Source organism: Castor canadensis, chromosome 1 (genome assembly GCF_047511655.1).
Source record: "Castor canadensis chromosome 1, mCasCan1.hap1v2, whole genome shotgun sequence".
NCBI classification, from domain to species: Eukaryota; Metazoa; Chordata; class Mammalia; order Rodentia; family Castoridae; genus Castor; species Castor canadensis.
In genome coordinates this window covers 118287228-118309599 of record NC_133386.1, presented here as the reverse complement: position 1 = coordinate 118309599, position 22372 = coordinate 118287228, and the positions used below count along the sequence as shown (strand labels likewise).

At 36.3% G+C, this 22372-nt stretch overlaps 1 protein-coding gene across 2 annotated transcripts in view; it reads left to right on the top strand.

Annotated features, from left to right (window-relative positions):
- The window catches only part of Naalad2 (N-acetylated alpha-linked acidic dipeptidase 2), a 36478-nt gene extending 14106 nt beyond the window's left edge, over positions 1–22372 (top strand). For both annotated transcript variants that reach the window (XM_020184546.2, XM_074081388.1), the window contains 11 exons: positions 2820–2905; positions 3151–3270; positions 3368–3450; positions 5165–5228; positions 6266–6333; positions 10600–10691; positions 12198–12288; positions 14888–15152; positions 17774–17855; positions 19012–19104; positions 22116–22372. In XM_020184546.2, coding sequence (XP_020040135.1) covers positions 2820–2905; positions 3151–3270; positions 3368–3450; positions 5165–5228; positions 6266–6333; positions 10600–10691; positions 12198–12288; positions 14888–15152; positions 17774–17855; positions 19012–19104; positions 22116–22305 — 1234 coding nt within the window. In that variant the 3' untranslated portion in view covers positions 22306–22372. The remainder of the gene's footprint in view (positions 1–2819; positions 2906–3150; positions 3271–3367; positions 3451–5164; positions 5229–6265; positions 6334–10599; positions 10692–12197; positions 12289–14887; positions 15153–17773; positions 17856–19011; positions 19105–22115) is intronic.

The window sequence follows — 22372 nt, the reverse complement described above, 5'->3', positions numbered from 1 at the left end:
GAAGATATGAAGAATGGTTCACACTACCCGCATCTGGTTGTGAAAGATGAAGCCATGGTACATCTCAGAGAGACCGCCAAAAATAATATAGGATAAATTTTAAAAGATTGTCACTTAAATATAAAATGAACATGTATTGCATATGTAATTTAACTTAGTTAATAAAGGAAGCATGAGGGTGTTAAAACTCATTCAAAAGAATATTCACATAAACTACCAAAAACATCATCTCATTAGGAAAGCAAAAATGAATATACTTAATAGCAGAAAAAGCTAGCTTCTGCCACAGTGGGGAAAGGATTCTAAATAAACCTTTCCTAAGCACCATTTCACTGGACATGAATTATTTGTTATTGTCATGTTTCTTAAGTTCTGTCTCTACAGATTTGTGAAATAGTCTAGTGGAAGGCAACGAAAGACAGAGTTAACCCTGAAGAATGAGGTGTTTGTTGAGCATTTACCATACCTAAGGCACATTCTGGGTTCTGGGACTCAGCAGTGAACAAACCAGGTGATAGCTACTGCCCTGTTGAGCCCATATTTCAGAGTTCATTTCATTTGGAACACATTGAGTTGAAGTGATACATAGAAAAACAAGTATTCATTTAGAAAATTCAGGAAGTTAAAGATACTAGAAACTGGAAAGATGTAAAAGTTAATGAATTGGATGAGCTTATTTGAGAATCTCAGCAGATAGCCTATGTTTATTTTCATGTTAACAGCTTTTTCCTCATTTCACATTTGTTGCATTAATTTCACTTAATTTTCTAGACTTAATGAGATAATACCAATGAACTGGGGTTCCTTGCTCATTCTAGATCCTAGGCTCAGATTTTTAGAAATACTTCCCAAACATTTCTTCACTTCTAACTTTTTTGGTGCTGAGGTTGAACCCAGAGCCTTGTCATGTTAAGCACACGTTCTACTGCTATCAGAGGCCCCCTGCTCTCTGATGTTAATTTTTAATCTTTCAGTAACAAAAGTGAGTTTTATTACTTAATGACTCAAAAAGAAAAAAAGCCTGACCCCCTGATTAGCTTTCTCTTGAAGGCACTTTAAGTTGAATTTTGCAGGTGGATTAATTGTTCATTCAGAAACAAAATATACTTTTAGAGGAAGACAGAATTTTGCCTTTAACAATAAACAGGCATTGGCATCTTGTTAGTTCTTCCATTCAAAAATAATAAGCAGCTAGGTCCCTCTGTACCCAGAATAAATAAATGCTTATTTAATTTTCTAGTGAGAAGTGTCTTAACATCTTCCCATGTCATTCTGGATTCATAAAGCATGTGTGACATTTTTTTCAGTTTAATTAAACTTGGTTGTATTTTCCGTTGTTTTCTAACTTGTTTATATTCTTGAATGAATATTTAAATATCATCCCAAATCAAAATCAATAATGATGGCCTGGAAAATTTTCATTATGCAGTTTTACATTTTAGCAGTGTACCCAAATCTCATTTCCCAGTAGGATTTAGCATGATTCTTACAGGCAGCACTCAGGCAAGATATGTAGAGATGTTCTTCTCAAACAGTTTCACAGTCTTGAAGAAAGTGATTGAACAGCAAAAATTAACATAAACACTGCTGTGCATCACTTAACGTGGAGATATGGGCTGAGAAATGTGTCACCAGGCGATTCATCATTGATGAACATTGGAGTGTACTCACACAAACCTAGATGGTGGTGATCCATCACTGGTTGCAACCAAGAGATTCAGGGAACCCAAGATGTGTGAGGCCACTGCTGCCAAAACATGGCATGATGTCTTATAGTAAACATTTTTAAAAAGAAGTGCACTTTAAAGGCACAATAAAGTATGATACAGTATTATGTACTTTACTTAATTACATTGCTATGCTTTTTAAATCTTATTGCCGTGGATTGATAATGCAAGAGCGTGCATTGTAATAATTCCAAAGATGTGAATAATGTACTCTGAACAATTTCACCCTCTCTGTTACCCCCTCCGATTTTCAAACTGTATTTGGTGAGTTTTATTACACTATCTTCACACACACACACACACACACACACACACACACACACAATGTACTTCTGTCCTCTTTGTTTCCCAGTACTCTCTCCATTTCCCACTCTCTCCTGCTGATACCACCTCCCAGACAGCCCCCTCTCTCATTCATTTTAGGTCTAGATTCCACATATGAACATATTGGATGTTTTTACATTCAGTATTTGGCCTTTTGAGCTGGGCTTGTCTCGTTTGTTATGACTGGCAGTGGGACGTGTATGTTTACACCAGTGTCACACACATGAGTGATATACTGTGCTATGACACTGCAGCAGCTTAGTGACCCTAAGCACTCCCTAGGTACCTCCTTTATTATATTAGGGGACCACTGACATAATACAGTCTGTTACTGTTCAGAACATCATTGTTCAGTGCAAGGCTTTATAAAGACAGATGCTCAAACAATAGCTTTATATTTTTTCATTTATTATGCAATGAACTAGCTTATTTGTTTTTGTAATTAAATAGTATATATTTAAAGTTTTCAAAAGAATACCTAAGACATTCAGTGGAGTATATTGAGCTATATAAACAAGTATTAACAATACACCTGCAAGTGTTAAAATTTCACGTTAAGATGCAGGAGTAAATTCCCAGGATGCCTACACCTTCTTGCAAGTGCTTCAACAATTTTAACAATATTGAATTCAGATGGTGGACACATGACAGTTCATTGTCCTGTGGTACAATTTGCTGTAATTTTGAGATCTTTCAAAATAAAATGTTGGAAAACAACTGTAAACAAAATACCCTTTATGAAATGATTTATTCCTTTTGAAATTCTAGGAAAGTTAGAATGCATGTTCACAACACCAACAAAATTACAAGGATTTACAATGTGATTGGAACTATCAGAGGATCTGTGGAACCTGGTGAGTCACTGAAGTTTTTGAAAATGTTTTGTTTTTACAAAGATAAATTTCAGTCAGCAATTGAGCGTTTTCTGGCTGATTTGAAACTATGAAATTTGGGGGGAAATTCTACAATTCTAAAAGATTTTACCTTATGGTGTTGTTGTTTTCTATGGAAAACTCAAGCAGGAGGGAGTTTGGACATGAATTACAAATATTTATAATACATCCAAAAATGACGTTCTTTTGAACACATTCTTGTCCAGACAGGTATATTATTTTGGGAGGTCACCGGGACTCCTGGGTGTTTGGAGGTATTGATCCAACCACTGGGACTGCAGTTTTGCAAGAAATTGCCCGAAGTTTTGGAAAACTGCTGAAAGGAGGTAAACAATGACTTGGTAGGAGCTCACAGAAAGTGACTTAGTTTCCCTTTGTTTTCAGGGGGGTGAACCTAATCGTGTATGTTAACCGTGATTACAGGCTGGAGGCCCAGGAGAACCATCATTTTTGCCAGCTGGGATGCAGAAGAATTTGGACTGCTGGGTTCTACAGAATGGGCTGAGGTAAATAAACCAGGGAAGGTCTTGTTATTTTCTTGGTCAACAGGAATACATATTACATATGTATCTTTAGATATATATCTTTACGTATCTAGTATATTACATATATTAGCTACCTGTCTATCTATCTTATAGTCAAAACTAGCAAGCTGTTTTTCATTTTACCTTTCACAGCAGATATGTGCCTTTATTGTTAAGTATAAGAGGATAAACTTGTGACCTTAATTACTTAATAAGGTAATTTACTTTATAATTTCACAGTTTTTGTTTTTCCTGTTCCAGAGATACGATTGGGTTTCCTTTGTCACTCTTAGTTCCTTAAGTGTCTCTCTGTGGCCCCCTTTCTTTCATCTTCTTCCCTAAGCCTCTTTGTTGCTTCTTCTCTAAGTTCCTACATATTTAAGGTAAGCTCTTCCATTTTTATAAAGGTAGGTGACCTATGTAAGCACTTGCTTTCCCTCAAGTACCTGCTCATCATTCATACATTCCAAATTTTATTGAGGTGTTGTAAATCATGTCTGGACACTGTCCATAGCTTCAAAAATGCCTTCTTCCTGACTCATTTCATTTTACAATTCTTTAAAATAATAATAATATGAATCAAATAATTGTGAGAGTAAAATCACATATAGTTACTTGTCTGATATCACTTATCATATGTTCATCATATTTACATTGCAATTTTTTATGTTTACATTTGTATTATGATGTGCAATTTTAACATAGACTATCAATTTAGATGGATCAAATATCATTTATCAGGACCATTTATTTTTAGAAATGTGATTTCTTGTGATACATATATAAGAAGAATACATGTGTCTGTTTCTTTAACTTCAGTTAAAGAAGCAATTTCAACACCCTTTCCAGTTTTTTACCAGATTCTTTATCATATTCAGTAGCATACTTAACCTCTATAAATACACAAAAGGATTTTTCTTTACTTATTATACTGTGAATCTCTTATATTGGAAACTCTGTGTCTCTATAATGAAGACAACTGTCATCTGTCCTGTGCAAGCAAGAGAAAAGAGGTAAAAAGGACTTTATTCATGCTATAGACACACAAGCTTTGGCTGTTTGTATTATAACACATTCTCATAAAGTAGCCAGAGAGAGTGAGAGAGAGAGTTTCTTGTATCCTTCCTAAGCTATTCTTTTCCCTCTGATTTTTCTCTGTCCTCTCCCACTTTTTAAATATTCTTCCACTTCTCCAGTCTTTATAAATATAGATAAATGGACACTTTTCTCTTTTTTTGTTATTAAGTTAGTAACTTTACTTGGGTATCCACTCTCAATGGATCTTGATCATCGGAGATATGTGTTAGAAAAATACAAATTGCAGGCCTCACTTGGACTGTTCTGATTCAGTAGATTGGGGTAGGGTCCTGAGTTTCAGAATCTTGCTTGGCATGTTCTGATGGCAAGGAATCAGGAAACCACATTTGAAAATATTTTTTTCTTTGGTGCGTACTGCTATTATCACAAACAGTAGCTACTGCTTCATAATGTTCTTCTTTCTTGCTTAATTACATTAATGTTGTAAATCAAGCAGCTCTTAGCATTTCTTCAGAATCTGTGGTCACAGACAAGAATAGGTATTGACTTTTAAAGTATTTGCATGCCACTTTTCCACAAAACTATTTTGCTTATTTTGTTCATACTTTTACAATGGTAAATATTGCAAATTAAGTAACAACTTTACTTCAAATTATAGGAGAATGTGAAAATACTCCAGGAGAGAAGTGTGGCTTATATCAACTCAGATTCATCTATAGAAGGTAAATTTTATTTCAGTTTGACATAAAATGTTCAGAAAGTAAATTTTATTTCAAGTAATTTTCATTTATAGTAAATTTTTAGCATGCTATCTTTTAAATCCATAAATTCCAACTTGTTAATGATCTCAGATAATTTGTTCCTGTGAGATTCCGCAGTAGTAGCTTAGTTTTTAACTTTATCATGGGAAAAATAATGATTTATGTCAATCAGTGTTTCCTAACTACACAATTGTTCCTAATTTCTTTGGAATGTTTACCACTTAGTTGTCTTGGATTGCTACTTAAAACTCTAGTATTAATCACATTTTTCCTGTGGAGCTGTTAAAAGAATTTGGCTGAAACATTTCAGAAATATTTCACAGACTATATTTTCCATGTTAAAATATTTCCTTGAAAAATGGAATAAATATTTTCTGTATTTACTGGATGAATTTGAAGCAAGCACAAACTACAAACTTCCTCTTGAATTTGACCTATGCACTGGTCTCTAGGCTTTCAGTGCATTTTGATTGTCTCTTGATGGATGTCAGAACACACGCTCTTGTCTGATAGATGTTAGGCACTGATAGTGATTCACACAGTTGAACTGAATGAAAGGATGAGGATAATCCTGCAGCATCACTGCTTCTTCAGCAGCAATGATGGTTTGATGGCTGTGGGAGCTGCTGCCTTGGCCACCGAAGTCCACCTATTTTTCAGTCCAAAATATGTGCTGCAGCCTCTCTCACTGTGAAGAACTAGTTCCACCCTGTCTTAATCTATGTGAATGATGTCATTGATTTAAGCACTATTTTATCTTGTTTAAAATTAGAAGCTGATGTTTGAGTTGGGTACAGTAGTACACATCTGTAATCCTACACTTGGGAGTGGAGTCAGAGGATCACAAGTTTGAGACTAGCCTGGGCTATATAGTGAGTTCATGGTCAGCATGGGGTACAGAGTGAGACCCTGCCTCAAAAAATAAGTTAGAATAAAACATAAATGAAATTTCATGTGGAAGGATGAAATAATACTCTGGTGTTTTATTTATTTTTTAGGCAATTACACTCTTCGAGTTGACTGTACACCCCTTCTTTACCAACTGGTATATAAACTGACAAAAGAGGTAAATAAGGAGATCTGTTTCACTATGTTTTCTGATGAATGGATAAATGACTCATACTTTCCTCCCTTAATTTGTGGCACTTATTTTTAAACTGGTGACTGTACACAGCTGACTCATAAATAACAAGTAAAAGCAACTTCTTTAATATACAGTTTACCATGTGACATAATTATGAAGATAGTATCAGCAGTCTCTTTCTTCTAATAATAGTTATTATTAATAATTATGTACATACTTGTAGTGTACACAGTATGCCATTCTGATAGAGTGGAAGGAGTCTTGGGCTAGAATGGAAAAGCCTTTGTTCCTCCTTCCTTCCCTCTGGGAAGGTGGTTCCATTAGATGCCTACTTTGTGCCAGGCCCTGTAAAATGAACTCTAGCAGCAGCAATGATGTAAGGACAAGACCACTAAATCCAAAGACTTTGTAATCTAGAAAGAACAGACCCATAACAAGGAATCATAGTTCAACAGAAAATTTCTACTATATACAATGGAGAAACAGTTATGGAACAGGGGACCTAAAACACAGGGGTAGCTGGGGGAGCTGGAAAGCACACAAGGATGTTCACTGAGTAACTAATGCTTGCATTGTCAAATGGAAGGAAGTAGAAGTGAAGAGAGGGCATTTTAACCAGTGGGCACAATGCCAGAAGAAAGATGTGGAGATGTGAAAGAACCTGATTCCTGACCTGAAGGAAGCTCATTTGGCTTTAGCACAGGTATTGGTGGAAAGGCAAGAAGTAGGGTATGAAAAATAAGCCAAGGAATTCAGGAAGCTAGTGTTGGAGACAGCTCCAAAGAACTTTTAACAAGGCTGATCGTTGTTTGTCAGTGTAGTAAATAGATTGAACAGGAGCAAGTCTAAAGGCAAAGTGGAAATAATTCTGCACTCATCATATATAAATGCTATAAATAGTAAGTGAACTACAGATATAAAATATTCTAGAAACTAAAGCACACTTAATCTCTATAAATTTTGTGTTCTACTCATCTCATGAACATGCTTCACTTAATAGCTCCCCACTGCTGAGTTTTCACATAGAAACACTTGCTTTCTCCCACCATGTTGTCTTCCTTTAGCTTTGGAGTCACCGACCATGCTCTGAAACACCTGAAGCTGTTAACCAAAACTTTCCTCCTTTATGTTTTCTTTTCAGGTATTTTGCAAGAGTAATTAAAACAAACACACCTCAACTCTTAAATTTTAGCTAAATTTTCATATTAGGGTATGCTGATAGAAGTAATATGAAATAGTGTAGTTTTGTTAAATTATTTTTTATTGGTGTGTATTAATCAAGGGGTTTCATTTTGAGGTTTCTACATATATATATAGGACGTACTTTGACCAAATTCACCTTCTCCATTGTTATTTCTTATCCCTCTTTTAAGAACAATTTTAATGGGTTTCATTATTCTATTTTTGTACAAGCATTTAAAGAACTTCGTTCTTATTCATCCCCTACCAACCCTCTCCTTTTGCCCTCCTGCCTCTCACTGGTTCCCTCCTCCATACATTCATATCATTCTCTTTTAGGTCTGGATCTCATATATGTGATATGTCTTTCTCAATCTGTTTTTTTTTTTTTTCACTTAACATTCCATCTGTTTTCCTGCAAACAACGTAACTTCATTCCTCTTTATGTCTGAACAATACCACATTTTCTTTATGAACTCATGGGTTGATTGCCCAGGAATGGTTCTAGTTTTAGTTTCTTGTGGAACCTTCATCCTGATTTACATAGTGACTGCCCTAATTTACATTCCTATCAATAGTGTTTGAGGGTTCTTCCCCCCCCCCCCATGCATCCTTGGTACTATTTGTTATTGGTTCCTTGATGGCTCCCATTCTTACTGAGGTGAGCTGGAATCTCAATGCTGTATTGATTTGCCAGAAAGTTTTAAAAGGTCAACCTTACTATCTATACCAAATTATCACAAATTTAGTGGCTTAGGATAGCACCAGTTCATTAGAAGTTGATCAATTTGTGTTCTGAGAGTCAGAAGCCTGAAATGAAACTTTTGGGGCTAAAATCAAGGTGTGTAGGCCAAGCCACATTTTTTTGTAATCCATTTCTTGCCTTTTCCAACTTACAGAAGCTTCTGCATTCCTTCACTTACAGCCACATCACATTTTTTTTTCAGTACTGGTGCTTGATCTTAGAGCCTTCACCTTGAGCCACTCCACCAGCCAAATTTTTTGTGATAGGGTTTTTTGAAATAGGGTCTCATGAACTATTTGCCTGGGCTGGCTTAGAACTCTGATCTCTGCCTCCTGAGAAGCTAGGATTACAGGAGTGGGCCACCAGCACAGGGCCAGCTACATCACTTTGATCTCTGCTCTGTGATCACATCTGACTCTGACCCTCCTGCCTCCCTCTAATAAAGATCCTTGTGAGTTCATTGGGCCCGTCCAAGCATTCCAGGATAATTTCCCCTTAAAAAAAGGAATGCTTGCTTCAAGGCCAGCCTTAGATAACAGTGTGAAGTAGGTGTCGCTCTTCTCTATGTACTATTTCTAATTTCTCTTAGTCTTGCCCTTCCCTTTTTACTGTTAGCGTCTTTAAAATCTATATCTCTCAAATGAGAGTCCTCTTATTACCCTCATTACATCCCTGCAATCATCTTGGCTACCTTACGTTCTTGATTCTCCACTGGAATGTCCCACAAAAGCATCTTATCCAAAAGCAAACTGTAAAGAACATCTTTATTGGGAGAAGCCTTTCAAAGTATGCATTTATAGTATGTGCTGTTTTGGAGATGGCTCTTGTCTTTAATGTCAGTGGTGACAAGAATTCTGAAGCCAGTAAATGAGAAAGATGTTTTCATTCCCCTTTGTAAAAAGGCAAATGCTCATCTATGGCCAAATGCCCAGTAAACTAGGGCAACTTTTGTACTTCTATGTAAACTGATTATTGCTATTTCTTCAACCCTTAGTGAGTCAGTACCCATGATTATTACAATTTCTTCAAATCCTAGTGAGTCAGTAACCATGATGCTGCCATGACAGTAAAGAAGATCAGCAAACTGAGCAAGAAATGGGACAAACTGTTATTATTGAAAGGAGGGCTGTCAATACTGACAGTGCCTCCAGCTGGGGGAGGTAAGACTGATCTGGATTAGGCAGGCCAAAGGGACACAGTTGAGGTTAGTGCTAAATTGAAATAGTTTGATTTCAGAAAACTGAGAGGATCTTGCTGAGCATGTAGTCCAAGTAGTGTGTTGGATCTACAGCAGGGCCTTAGCCATTGAAAGTTGGCAGGAACAGAGTAGAAAGTAGAACCCGGCCAGCTGGCTGGAAATGAGCAGAGCTTCTCTGCGTGTGTGCATGTTGCTGGGAGGGGATGACTATGTGGAGTGCCAAGACTAGCTCTTTTCTCTCTTCTCCTCTCCTGTTCTTGCCCTGACCCCTCCTACTACAGTCACACACTACCATACCTGGCATCCAAACTGTTTTCTACACTGAGGATTTTGTGATGACCTACCATCCCATCTATACTGATCCACAGGGCAAGGAACTCCTTCCCCATTCCACTGTTACTGCACCACTGTTACTTCTGAAAGGCTGGTGAGGAGGGCCTATGTTATCAGTAAGCACAATACTTTTGCACATTTCAATAGATGGAATGAGACTGAAGCAGGGCAAGTGTTCAGAGATGTGTCAGTACCCAACAGCTTTCTCAGATACCCAAATTTTATTGCCATTTTCTCAGAATGATCTTTTAAAATCTATAAAATTCCAACTTTATTTAAACATAGACTTTCTAAACCAATAGTACCCACTTCTACCCTCCACCCACCCTGCAAAAGAACTTATATTGATAATTTCAAGTTCAGCTTCTTGACCTATGTCACATCTACTGCTTTGTAAATCAACTTGGGTAAGAAAATCACTAATGTCAATATCATGTCTAAAGTTTTCCCCAATGTCTTTCCATTAAAATAGATTTCAGGTGCCAAACACTAAAGTGACAATGTTTGTGAAAAAATTTGAAAACCCATTAGAAAAATTATCAAAATAATCAGTAAATTACCTCCTAGGTACTTGGCATTACCACAGATAGGCATCATAAATGAACAAGAATTTGGACTAGATTTTCTTTCCTCCCATTTGCAAAAAGGTGTTTTTCTATAAATGAACGTGGTACATATGTATGTGCATGTACATAGTTCGTGATAGAAGTTGATGCTGGGGTGTATGTGGCTGGATACTGGCATAAGTGCAGTTGCTCTGAGCCTCATCCCCAGTGTTGGTTTATTTTTCCAGATCGCCAGCCCTGATGAAGGTTTTGAGAGTAAGTCACTTTATGAAAGCTGGCTGGAAAAAGACCCTTCACCTGAAAATAAAGATTTTCCTAGGTAAATTACTCATGTGAATCCTCTCTACCATAGGATAAATTACCACTTCCCCTTTGCTCGTTTTTTCAAACATACAATTCTCAGATGTGTCATCAGCAATTAATAGTTCCCCAGCTATTGTTTTGCTAAGCAGCCAGCACAACCAAGTCTCTTGAAATAATTTTTTTTTTTGCTTGCTACTGTGATTTGAACTCAGGGCTTTGTACTTGCTAGGCAGGCACTCTACCACTTGAGCCATTCCCCAGCCCACAACCAAGTTTTTTAACCTGCAGTGGAACACAAATAGATCTAGCTTTGTGAATTTATTCAAAATAATTTTTGCTACATTATTGGTCACTACATGTCATTCTTATATAACATTTACCCCAGATATATAGCAGATGCATTACTGAAAAATATAATTTCAAACAACAGTAATAAAGGAGAAAAATAAATTTAGTAAGGGGCATTATCAATAACCAAATTGTATGTCTACCTGTAATCAATTTAGATTTCATATAGCTATTTACTTTTTACCTCTTCATATATGTGCTAAAGCCATGTCTTTAAGTTTATTTTATATTCACTTGTTTTCTACTGCAGTGCTATTGCTAGGCAAAACTGTACCAACTACATCCTCACCCCTTTATTGTACTATTTCTAGCACAAACAGATGATGGTAGGAGTTGCATTCCATATTTCAAATCAGTCTTGTGAAACTTTAAATATTTTCCACTGTAAAGGTTTCATACTGATCCAACAAAGACAGTAAAATACAAATTATATTTTAAAAACATCCAAGATAGTGGGGGTGTGGCTCAAGTGGTAGAGCCCTTGCCTAGCAAGTGTGAGGCCTTCTATTCACTCCTCAGAATGACAAATAAATAAATAAATAAATATTGAAGGCCTCAATCTCAATGACAGATCTAATAGTTTGGAAATTTAAACCATGTTCTTAATGTAAATATAATTTTACATTCTTCTTTATTGACTTAGCATTATGTCACAATTTTTCCATGTCATTATATCATATATGTATGTCTGTATGTATATATGTGTATGTTTACAAATAATATTTTTAGATTATGTACAAAGAAATGGATCATAGTCAAGTTTGTTTCTGAAATGAACTAAGGCACATAGGATTTTTCCTGGTTGTAAATATAAATTTTCTTGTGGCAATTTTCTTATTAAACTACAGTTCTCTGAGGGTGGGCTCCATGGCTTCATTGCTTCCCCTTGAACAAACACTAAAAATGCTGTAAACCCTGACCACAGCATCCTCACCAGGTTGCAGCTCTTGGTGGTACTGCCCCACCCCCCGTATTCAGTGCAGATTTGTATGTTTATCATAGCAATATTACAACAAGGGATAGGAAAGTGTCTTGATAGCTGTCCTGGTCTAATTCTTACAATAAACATGCCACGTAATTCCTTGCTGCTTTGGAGTAAGATTCATTTTCCTCCCTATTTAACTTTGTACCATTCTTCTATTTGTGCATGTGTGTGTTTATATTCTACATCTAGAATCAATAAGCTTGGATCTGGAAGTGACTTTGAAGCTTATTTTCAGAGACTTGGAATTGCTTCAGGAAGAGCACGTTACACTAAGAATATGGTAACCCATTTTATCATTTTCAATATACAGTCAGCTCTCTGTCACTGTGACAAAATACCTGAGATAATCATCTCAATGAGAGAAGGCTGTGTTGCTCACATTTCAGAAGTTTTGGTTCACAGTTAGCTTTGGGGTTGGTGGGGAGGCAGCACATCATGGTGAGGAGCATGTACTGTAGGACCACTGCCAACCTTACAGCAGCTACAGAGCAAAGAAAGAGATAGGAGGGGCTGGATTGCCACCATCTATCAAGGGCATGTCCCCAGTAACCTAAGACCTTTCAATAGGCCCATGTCATATATGTTCCACCATCCCCTCAGAGTGCCAACCAGGGGACCAAACCTCTACTAACACATGAGCCTGGGGGGACATTCAGATCCAAACTACAGTAGCATTTCACTCACATTTCTTGGCTGAGGAACTCTGTCCCTGAGTTGTTTGCAACAGGAGCGAGGGTGGACATGTGACCTGTGGGAATTGCAGGGATGGAGATAGATTGTCTGCCCCCTTACAGAAAGACTAAGAAGTGATTTATTTTGTGAATATTTTACTACCAGTGTTTTTCACTGAAATGACACAGTAATGCCAGATGCCTATCTGGTTATCAGTGCCCAGTAATTTCCATCCTTTTCTTAAAGCAGGATTCTTTTGGGAAAATGTCATTTTCTAGCCTTGTCCAGTAGCTCTGATAGGCTTTTCCTGAGAAAAAATGTAGTTGGAGGACATGTTTTGGTTGGGGCTATGCTAGGCTAGGATTTCTATTGTCAGAAGTCCCTCTACATATCCCCACTTCTGCCTAACATGAGTCAAGGGCTCTTGGGTAGACAACAAAGCAAATTTCTCCTAATTTTTAACTCTACCATGTTTCTACTCTGTGCTGACTACTTTGTGCCATTGTCACTCAAGAATCTTGATGATGCAGTGTTGGATACAGTCAACACATAGTGTGTTCTCTTGTTTATGATACAAATTATATCATAAGACAAGTTGAAGATTGCATTGGAAGACACAGGTTTTCCACAGTTTTCAATTTTCAAATCAAAAGTGCAACACATTAACATCTGATTGTCCATAATATATACTGATTGCAAATTTACCCAGAATACAAGTAAGGATGAAGTAAACAAAACAGCTTCAGAGTATCAACAAAATAGGTGCATAAACTCTCAACACTAATTCTCATTATACTTAGTGTAGTTGGCTCTTGAACAACATGGGTTTGAACCGCACAGTTCCACTTATATACAGATTTTTTGAATATTTGCTACCATCTGAAAAAATTCATAGATAAACCACATATCCCAGACATACCAGAAAGGTTGGTTATGGTATGAATGCATAAAATATATGTACAGAATAGTCCATTTTATAATTTACTAGCATACATATACACAAATTTATTATAGAAGTTGAAAATTTATCAGAATACATGCACAAGTGATACATGGTGTTTGCAGGACAAAAAAATGTAAGCACATGTAAAGATGCAGTGTTCAATCACAACTGCATAAAATGACACATAGTACATATCTGTGCTACTAAAATAATGTCATGGCCATGTCCTGTTGGCATGGTAGTGGGCTCTGTGTTGCAAACATCTGCTTAAAATGTCCTGTGACACCAAATGACAGCTTGAGCAGCTCTCCAGCTAGTTGCACATCCTAGGAAAAAGTGGTCTTTATGGTTCTCGTCTATTTTTTCACCATAAAGAATACATATAACATACAAAATGTGCTAACTGCTTACATTATTGGTAAGGTAGAGTCAACAGCAGGCTATCAGTTCAGTTTTGAGGGAACCAAGTGATACATGGATTTTCAAATATATGTTTGATGATGGGGTTGGCACTTTGAACCTCTGTGTTGCTCCAGGGTCAACTACATGAAGAGGGTACATTTAACTCTTTTTCAAGGCCTGCTCACTTTTATACTCTGTCATCAATTTAAACAACCCTGTTGAGTTTCTAAAATCACTATAGGTTAGAAGCACACAGTTAGAAGTAGACAGACTGATAACGGCAATTGCCTTTTACTGACACTAAAAACAAGAAAAATGATTGCCCTAGAACAAGGCAGTACATGGTAAAAGCTAAAACTAAGATAAGTAGACTTAAGAACTCCATTTTTATAGGGTACCACTATTAATAATGTCTGATCATTGTAGTAGCTTTTAATTGTGTAGTAAAGGTCAAATGGCATTTGGCTGTACATTCCTTGTGAAGGCAATTAAATATATCCTCCTTTAGCTCTTATACTTAGTTGCCCAGAGCCTTTCACTCCTAATCAAATGATAGGTAATTTTTATGTGCAAGTTGAATATACATTCCTTAATTTTAGTTACTAGAAATGCAAGAAAATACTCAAGAGGCAGTATTTTGAGTGAAGGTTACATGAATTATAAAAGGAATATAGGTAAAATTTTTAAATCAAATCAAATAATTAAGTTGCAGTGTTTTAGTTAATCAGCTTTTCGCTTTTTGCTTCATTGTGATGAAATTCAGGATGTCATATGTATTTTTATAGTCTTTCTATGATTATATACAATATTATAACTTGAACATGTAATGTTTGTTTATACTTGTGCCTCTCCCCCATTTTAGAAAACAGATAAATACAGCAGCTACCCCATGTACCACACGGTTTATGAGACGTTTGAATTGGTAGAAAATTTTTATGACCCCACATTTAAAAAACAGCTTTCTGTGGCCCAAATACGGGGAGCACTGGTATATGAGCTTGCAGACTCTACAATCATTCCTTTCAATATTCAAGACTATGCAAAAGCTTTGAAAAACTATGCAACAAGTATCTTCAATTTATCCAGGAAACATGACCAACAATTGAGAAACAATGGAGTATCATTTGGTAAGATATTTTAGTGTTTAAGGTAGAACTTTAAGATATTATCACTTATCATGGTCAATGCATACTGTTTAATTTTGGAATTTCTCCCTGCCTCACTAATGCTGACTTTCAGACAAAAGCTTTAAATAAACATCTATTTAGGAATTGATTTAATCTGCTATGTCTTGATTTTATAGTTGGTATACTCAATTGTGATTTGCTTCCAGTAAAGAGCAGTATTTAATTGTCCAGGGAAGATGACAAGCATGTACTCCTAGAGACTGAAACTTGGTTGACCAAGTTGGCACAGCCATGTGGTCCAGGTAGCTCAGTGGATATTGGCAGAAATACTTTAGGAAGTAATTGATGCATGAATTAATATTGTGTATCATTGGAGTCCCTGGTTGTCTCTTTTTCTTTAATTACACATCTGTATATCATACCAATATTGAGATCCTGGTTGTTCTATTTTACCATCATTGGGAAACTGGAAAAAAATAATTGAGAGCTCTCCACAGTATATTTTTAAAAAACAACTAAAATTTGAGTAACAACTCTCTGATGCACAGCCACATTAACATAAGTAGCAACAGGGTGAGCAGAATATATTTACACAGTGCATTGCTTACTTTTGTAAGGTACATAAAGATAAACATAATTTATATTACAAAGTATAAGTTAATTATGCTAGATTCTAGTCTTTATAAGATTTACATGTCTTTGCCTATAAACATTCCAATATAAAAATGGACAATATAGGGTTTTGATATTGTTTTATGTTGAGTAGCTCTCAAAACTCACTTCAAATGACAAGATAAACTTTCTCAGTACCACTATTCAGATGATCTAAAAAAAAAAATCCCACAATAAGTTGAAGTGAATCTTTTCATAGGCAAATACTAATGTAGAAACCTTTGTATTATCTGAATCAAAGATTTAAAACAAATCTGGTATGTCTAAGATGAATGAATTATGACTGAGTTAGTGCTATAAGCATTGAATTGGTAAATATTTGTCCTATATTACTGATATAAAAAACATTTTAGCTGGGTGTAGTGGTACATGCCTGTAATTCTGGCACTTGGGAGGCTGAGACAGAAGGATTGTAATTTCAGGCCAGCCCAGGGCACATAGTGAGACCTTGTCTTTTAAAAAAATACAATAAAAATATTTTTTTTACCTTTACAGGAACAAAATGAAGACTATGCAAAATTACAAAACAATATTACAAAAAAATGAAAAATATAGAAAAGCACCAATTCTACTACATATAATTTTATTATTTTATCCATGCACACATCCATTAGGGTTCATCTCCATGAACACAGGTGTACCAGCCTTTCCTCTACATGCTTACCTTCTTGAGGACCTGGTCTTATCTATTCATGCTTGTCTCTGCCACATTTTCAAAATCTTCAACCCTATTGGTAACTCTCCATTACAGAAATATTCCCATATCTTTACCTTAACAACAGTATTTCTTCTGCTTTCTTCACTTTCTTCAAAATTAAAATTCTTCATTTAGTGCAGGCAACAACAGCTCCTCAGAATGTGTTTTAGTGAAGAATGAAGGTATAATGGATGAATGAATCAATGCATGCCTAGTCTGCACTCCCTGGGTCCAGTTCCTTACCTTCTCATCTGCTCACTGAAAATGCTTTTGCTGAAGTTGTCACTGACCAGTCACTAGGGGCATATTTGAGTTCTTATCTTGACTTCCGTAGCACCTTCAATTACATGTAACATTGAGTATAAAAAATGAGGTCTTTTTAGTAATAAATTTTCATTCTTTAATCTTTACTTTTTTTTAATAAACTGTATTTAAATCAAATAATGTAGTAATAGATATGATGGAAGCTAAGGGAAGAGATTTTTGAAGAATGCATTTTAAATCGAAGGTACCACTTCCTGCTGTATGACCTAATAGAAATCCTGTGGTCTGAGCTGAGTGCTTTCCCTATAAAATGAGTATTGTAGCTCCTGTTTTGCCTGCGTCACAGAATTAGTGAAGCAGTACATCAATAATGTATGTTAAAGTCCTGCTCAGAAAACATCAAAATCAATAAGTAGGTTATTGTGATAACAAATACAATGTACTGTGCACTTAATGACTTTCCTTAGAAACTTTATCAACTAAAGAAAAGGTTGACCAGACCAAATCTGATTTCTTTCTCAGTCAGGAGTCTTTCTCAGTTTGTCACAGGTTGCTTTTGAACAAGGTCTTAAATATACTATTTGAAAGTAAGGATTCATATTGTTGTAATCCTGTAATAATTACAGGGATAGCTTACTTATAGCTGTACCCAATGTCTAGTATATAGTAATTGTACCAATAAATATAAAATGAATGAACAAAATAAATGAATGCTATGTTTTGGTAAAGTGTAGGTCAAGGAATTATTTTTGTCCTCAACTTTTGAAATGTAATTTCCCTAAGAACCAATTTAGCCATTTTTATTTTCACACACTATTTCTAATGACATTCTCTAATTTGTTTCATGGATCTGCAAGAGGGATCAGTAGAAAAATGGTTTTAGCACATATTCAATCATGTCCATCTGGAATGGAGGGGACAGGAAAGTGAACCTCTGAAAGATGACTCACTTATCTTAATAATTTTGTTACTTTTCTATTTTTTTAAGATGCTTTATTTTCTGCTGTGAAAAACTTCTCAGCGGAAGCTTCAGATTTCCATAGAAGACTTACACAAGTTGATCTCAATAAGTAAGTTTTGAATGCTTCTGCTTTGAAAAGCTGATTGTAAGAAGCAAATGATTTACTCATATAAGCATTCAGCTCTAAATCATTGCTATTCAGATTATATTTGTATCCACATCAGCTGGGCGCTTGTGAGAAGGGCAAAAGTCAGACCACACTCAATGTGTTTTACTAACTTTTACTAACATTAAAGTTCAAGGAGCTCTGCTCTGAATAGTAGACTAAAAAGCACCTCACTCCAAAACAAGGGCCAGAAGCATATCTTGAGTTTGCATAATGAAAAAATTCTGATCACAGCTGGTAATTTATAGCTCTATGGGTTTAGGTGCATTTGCAATCTGTTTCATTACAGTCCTTGCCCAATACTCTATGCATCAATTTACAAATTGTTTTTGTTGATACATTTCTCCATTTCATATAACTTTTGCCACTTTTAGGATGAAGATAAAAGGTATTTTCAAAGTAAAACATTATGTAACATTATGTAAATTGCTCCAAAGTATAGCCCATCTCACATTTATTTTTCCAGACTTCATCAGAAAGCAGAAAACTATGTCACTCATTTTGAAGAGCCTCATTTCTCCCTTGGATTGTAGGATTGCCCTGGGAATTTGTTCAGATCCCCAGAAAGTCATTCTGAAGATTCCACTTGTGATGGGGACTCCTCCCACCCATAGCATGCAACTGCTGGCCCCCCTTACAGGCCCCTGAGCCTTAATTCACTCCTTGTGTCTCTGCCTCCATTTTGCTGCCTTCCTCCAAAGTAGACCTGAGTGAATTATCAGGAACAACTTGATGATTCACTCTGCCTAGCCTTCCAGGTCTGGCTATTCTGTAGAGAAGTAAAGAATATCTTTCAACTAACATTATTACTCTGCTAACATGAATTTAAAAAAATCTACAGATTACAGTTTATTTTTCCATGCTTTATATTTATTTAATATTATTTTTTAACATGATTCCATGGTAAAGGTTTTTCTTGTTAGTGTATATTGTGTTCAAAAATGAGTTTCATTATGACATTTTCATACATGTGTAAAATGTACTTTGACCAATTCCCTTCCCTATTACCCTTTTTTCCCCTCTTCTCCCCTCCTGTGGGTCCCCTTCCTTACCCTTCCTCATGGGAAGTGTTTTAATTATGTATTTCTTATTCTCAAAGTCCCATTGCAGTGCGAATTGTGAATGATCAATTGATGCTCCTGGAAAGAGCATTCATAGATCCCCTTGGTTTACCAGGAAGGCAGTTCTATAGGTAAGGAAACAGGTGATCCACCAAAGGGCACCAAAATACCTCACTATGACAAAGCACACTTGAAGTCTGCTTTAAATTGCCATCAGATGAGTGGAAGGTGAGTATGTGTACTGATGGGAATATGGGTCAGTTATACATCCAATAGTAGTAGAATATGTAAGAAAAATACATTTCATTATTTGTTTTGTGTGCAGATGGTAAGTGACAGTTAAAAAGAACAAAATCTTTAAGCCATAGAATTTTACAGGGGCCTTAGAGCTCATCTAGTTCAATCATCTACGCAAAACCTTTTCTGTACAGGCTCTCAGATAGTAGTACCCAGTCTCTGTTTCAGTCTTCTAGTGATGGGAAGCTTACTGCTCCATGAGGAAACGCATTCCATTTTAGAGAAAGTCTGATTATTAGAAAATTTTCTTCAAAAAGATATGTAATTTATTACCCTGAAGTGTTCTCCCTCTCACCCTATTCTGTTCTCTAAAATAAAGTAAGACCAGCTCTGTTTCCTTACAACATTTTAGGTTTTGAAAGATAGCTGCTACATTCCCCTGAAGAAATACCTGGCTTTTCTTTCTGTGTCTCAATGCCAGTTTTCTTTGGATGTCTTGGCTGCCTAACTCTGGATAGACTCTATTTTCTCAAGGCCCCTTTCCAACTGTGGTCCTTGATGGAAAGTAGAAAAGTTCTAGCATTCAAAGTTAGAAGATCTGTGTTCAAATTCACTTACAGATGTGTGTTTAGAGTAGATATTTAGTGTTTTCCCATTTGAATTATGATAAATGCTACTTTACAAGGCTATCACGTAACATGCAAAAATAGTTCTGTGTATTAACATTCCTGATTATCACTGATAGTTAAATAATTATAAGCAGGAGCTTTTGGAGCCCAGCTCTGCCATTTAATAAGTGGGATCCAAACAAATGATTTCTCTATGGTCAGATTCTTCAGCTATAAGTGGATATTACAATTGCTTTCACCCCACAGGCTTGTAATTTAAGGTATATAGAAGATTTAGCTCAAAGAGGGATGTACTCAGTAAATGCCAGCTATTTTTGTGTTATATATGTTTATTCATTGATACAAATAGAATAGGAACCATCAGGTTAGTATTTATACAGAGCAAACAAAAGTTGACATAAGTAGCTATAATTTTAGTCTCCTCTTGAATATTATTAGTCTATTTTAAAATTTATTTTATTTATAATGAAAACATCTATATTTTGTAAATATAAAAGCTCAGAGTATAGAAGCAAAAGTGACAATCATACTTCAGGAATTCCTTTTTACACCCCACCAAGCCAAATGAAATAAATGGTAGGGACCTACCTCTGGGACACCAGGACAGAAGTTAAGCATTGTTAGAGCACTGTTAAGTAAAAGTACTGTGATAAGCACCTTTTTGGAAGGTGCTTTGGACCAACACAAGACAAACTGGCATAACCACCACTTCCACCAGGTGGGAGGCATTTTGGCCTAACAGAAGACCTGTGATTGGTGCAATCACAATGCTTCATTTGCATAACAGACCATACCATGATTGACACAAACACAATCTTTCATTTGCATAATGGACTATACTGCAAGCAGGAGGGGACTGCTGTGATTGGTACAGATACCCCGTTCCTGCTGTATAAACAAACTGCTCAACTCACTTTGTGATCATCTAGGACACCTCTGTGATGCTGTAACACCAGTTCTCAATAACAACTCCGAGAGTGTACTTGCCCACCTTTGCTAAGTTGGTAATATGAAGGAAAAAGGAGAAGCAGCAGCAGTGGCAGGAAAGAAGCTGCCCTGACAGCAAGGTAGCAGTAAGGTCAGCAAGCTAGGTGGCCTGGTGAAACTGACCCAAACAATGGGGAGAGTCAGCAATTAGCAGCAGAGAAGAATCTCAGGGCAACAAAGAAAGTAAAACTTAGGGCAGCTGATCAGAATTGGCTGGCAAGAGACCCCTCCCACTGCAGGAGCTGTAACACTTAGGGTACCAAACTATACCATGCCCTAGCTGTCAAGGCCTTGGGCCTAAACCCAAGGTCAGACACCCTACCTCTGGCCTAGCTGCAAAAGGCCAGAGCTGACTGTGCTGCTCCTTGTCCCCCATCCACTGCAGACACCCTTCAGGGCCTGGAGTAACTGGAAGAGCTACTCACCTATCCATGATTCCTGTCTGTGTACAGCAGCATCCCAGCCAGCTGGTTTGTAGTGTAAGCCAGCCAACATCATCAGTTTTGCTATTCTTTTTAGAGACAATCAATAGTAACAGTTCAGTGTGAAAATTTTAACACAGTTGTATATACACACGTGTACTTAAAAGTGTCTATTTATAAGTTTGTATGTTTATACGATACGTAAATATGTATAGATTTCTAAATTTGCTAATATATTCATTCACGTACTATCTGTATACAAATGCACACATACACATACACATTTTGAGAAGACATTTGTCTACATAAATGGAACCATACTTTATTTTACAACTTGCTTTTCTGAAGAATCTACCTGGGGGATCTTTCAGCTCTTATCTGCAGTGTACCACTCCACTGTAGAGCTTACATTTACAATTTAAACTACATTTAGTTGAGATTTTAATTAGATGAGTCTTTCTCCCAATTATTTACTATTATGAAATGCATCTCCATAAATGTCTTTGTACTCTATTTGAATATTTGTTAATGTCTGTATAAACAGATTTCAGGATTTCATTTTAAATTTTTTAGGCTACTCCAAACTGTATTCCCAAAAGACTACACTGTATTTTTAAAAAAATATGTTGTGAACTATTTACTGAATATTAAGACTGTCTTCTCAAGCAGCTCACATTGCTGTTTCAGTCTACTACAGTGGCATGGAAAAAAATTTTCCCACTATTGTAGGATTACTTTACGAAATGGATATGACATACTCCATAGTCACACTTTTCTTGATAATGTTTAAGAAAATGTAGCTCAGATACTAATTTCGACTACCTAGAATATTTCCTTTGCTTTAAATTAAGTATTTCTTTCTTTTAGGCACATCATCTTTGCTCCAAGTAGCCACAACAAATATGCTGGAGAATCATTTCCTGGGATTTATGATGCTCTGTTTGACATTGAGAATAGAGGTGACCCTCGTTTGGCCTGGGCAGAAGTAAAGAAACATATTTCTGTTGCAACTTTTACAATCCAAGCTGCAGCAGGGACACTGAAGGAAGTGTTATAGGAAGGTCTCAGTCAAGCGGTTTAACTATTAAAGTTGTTGCTGAAAGTCTTTTTGATGACTCATGAAA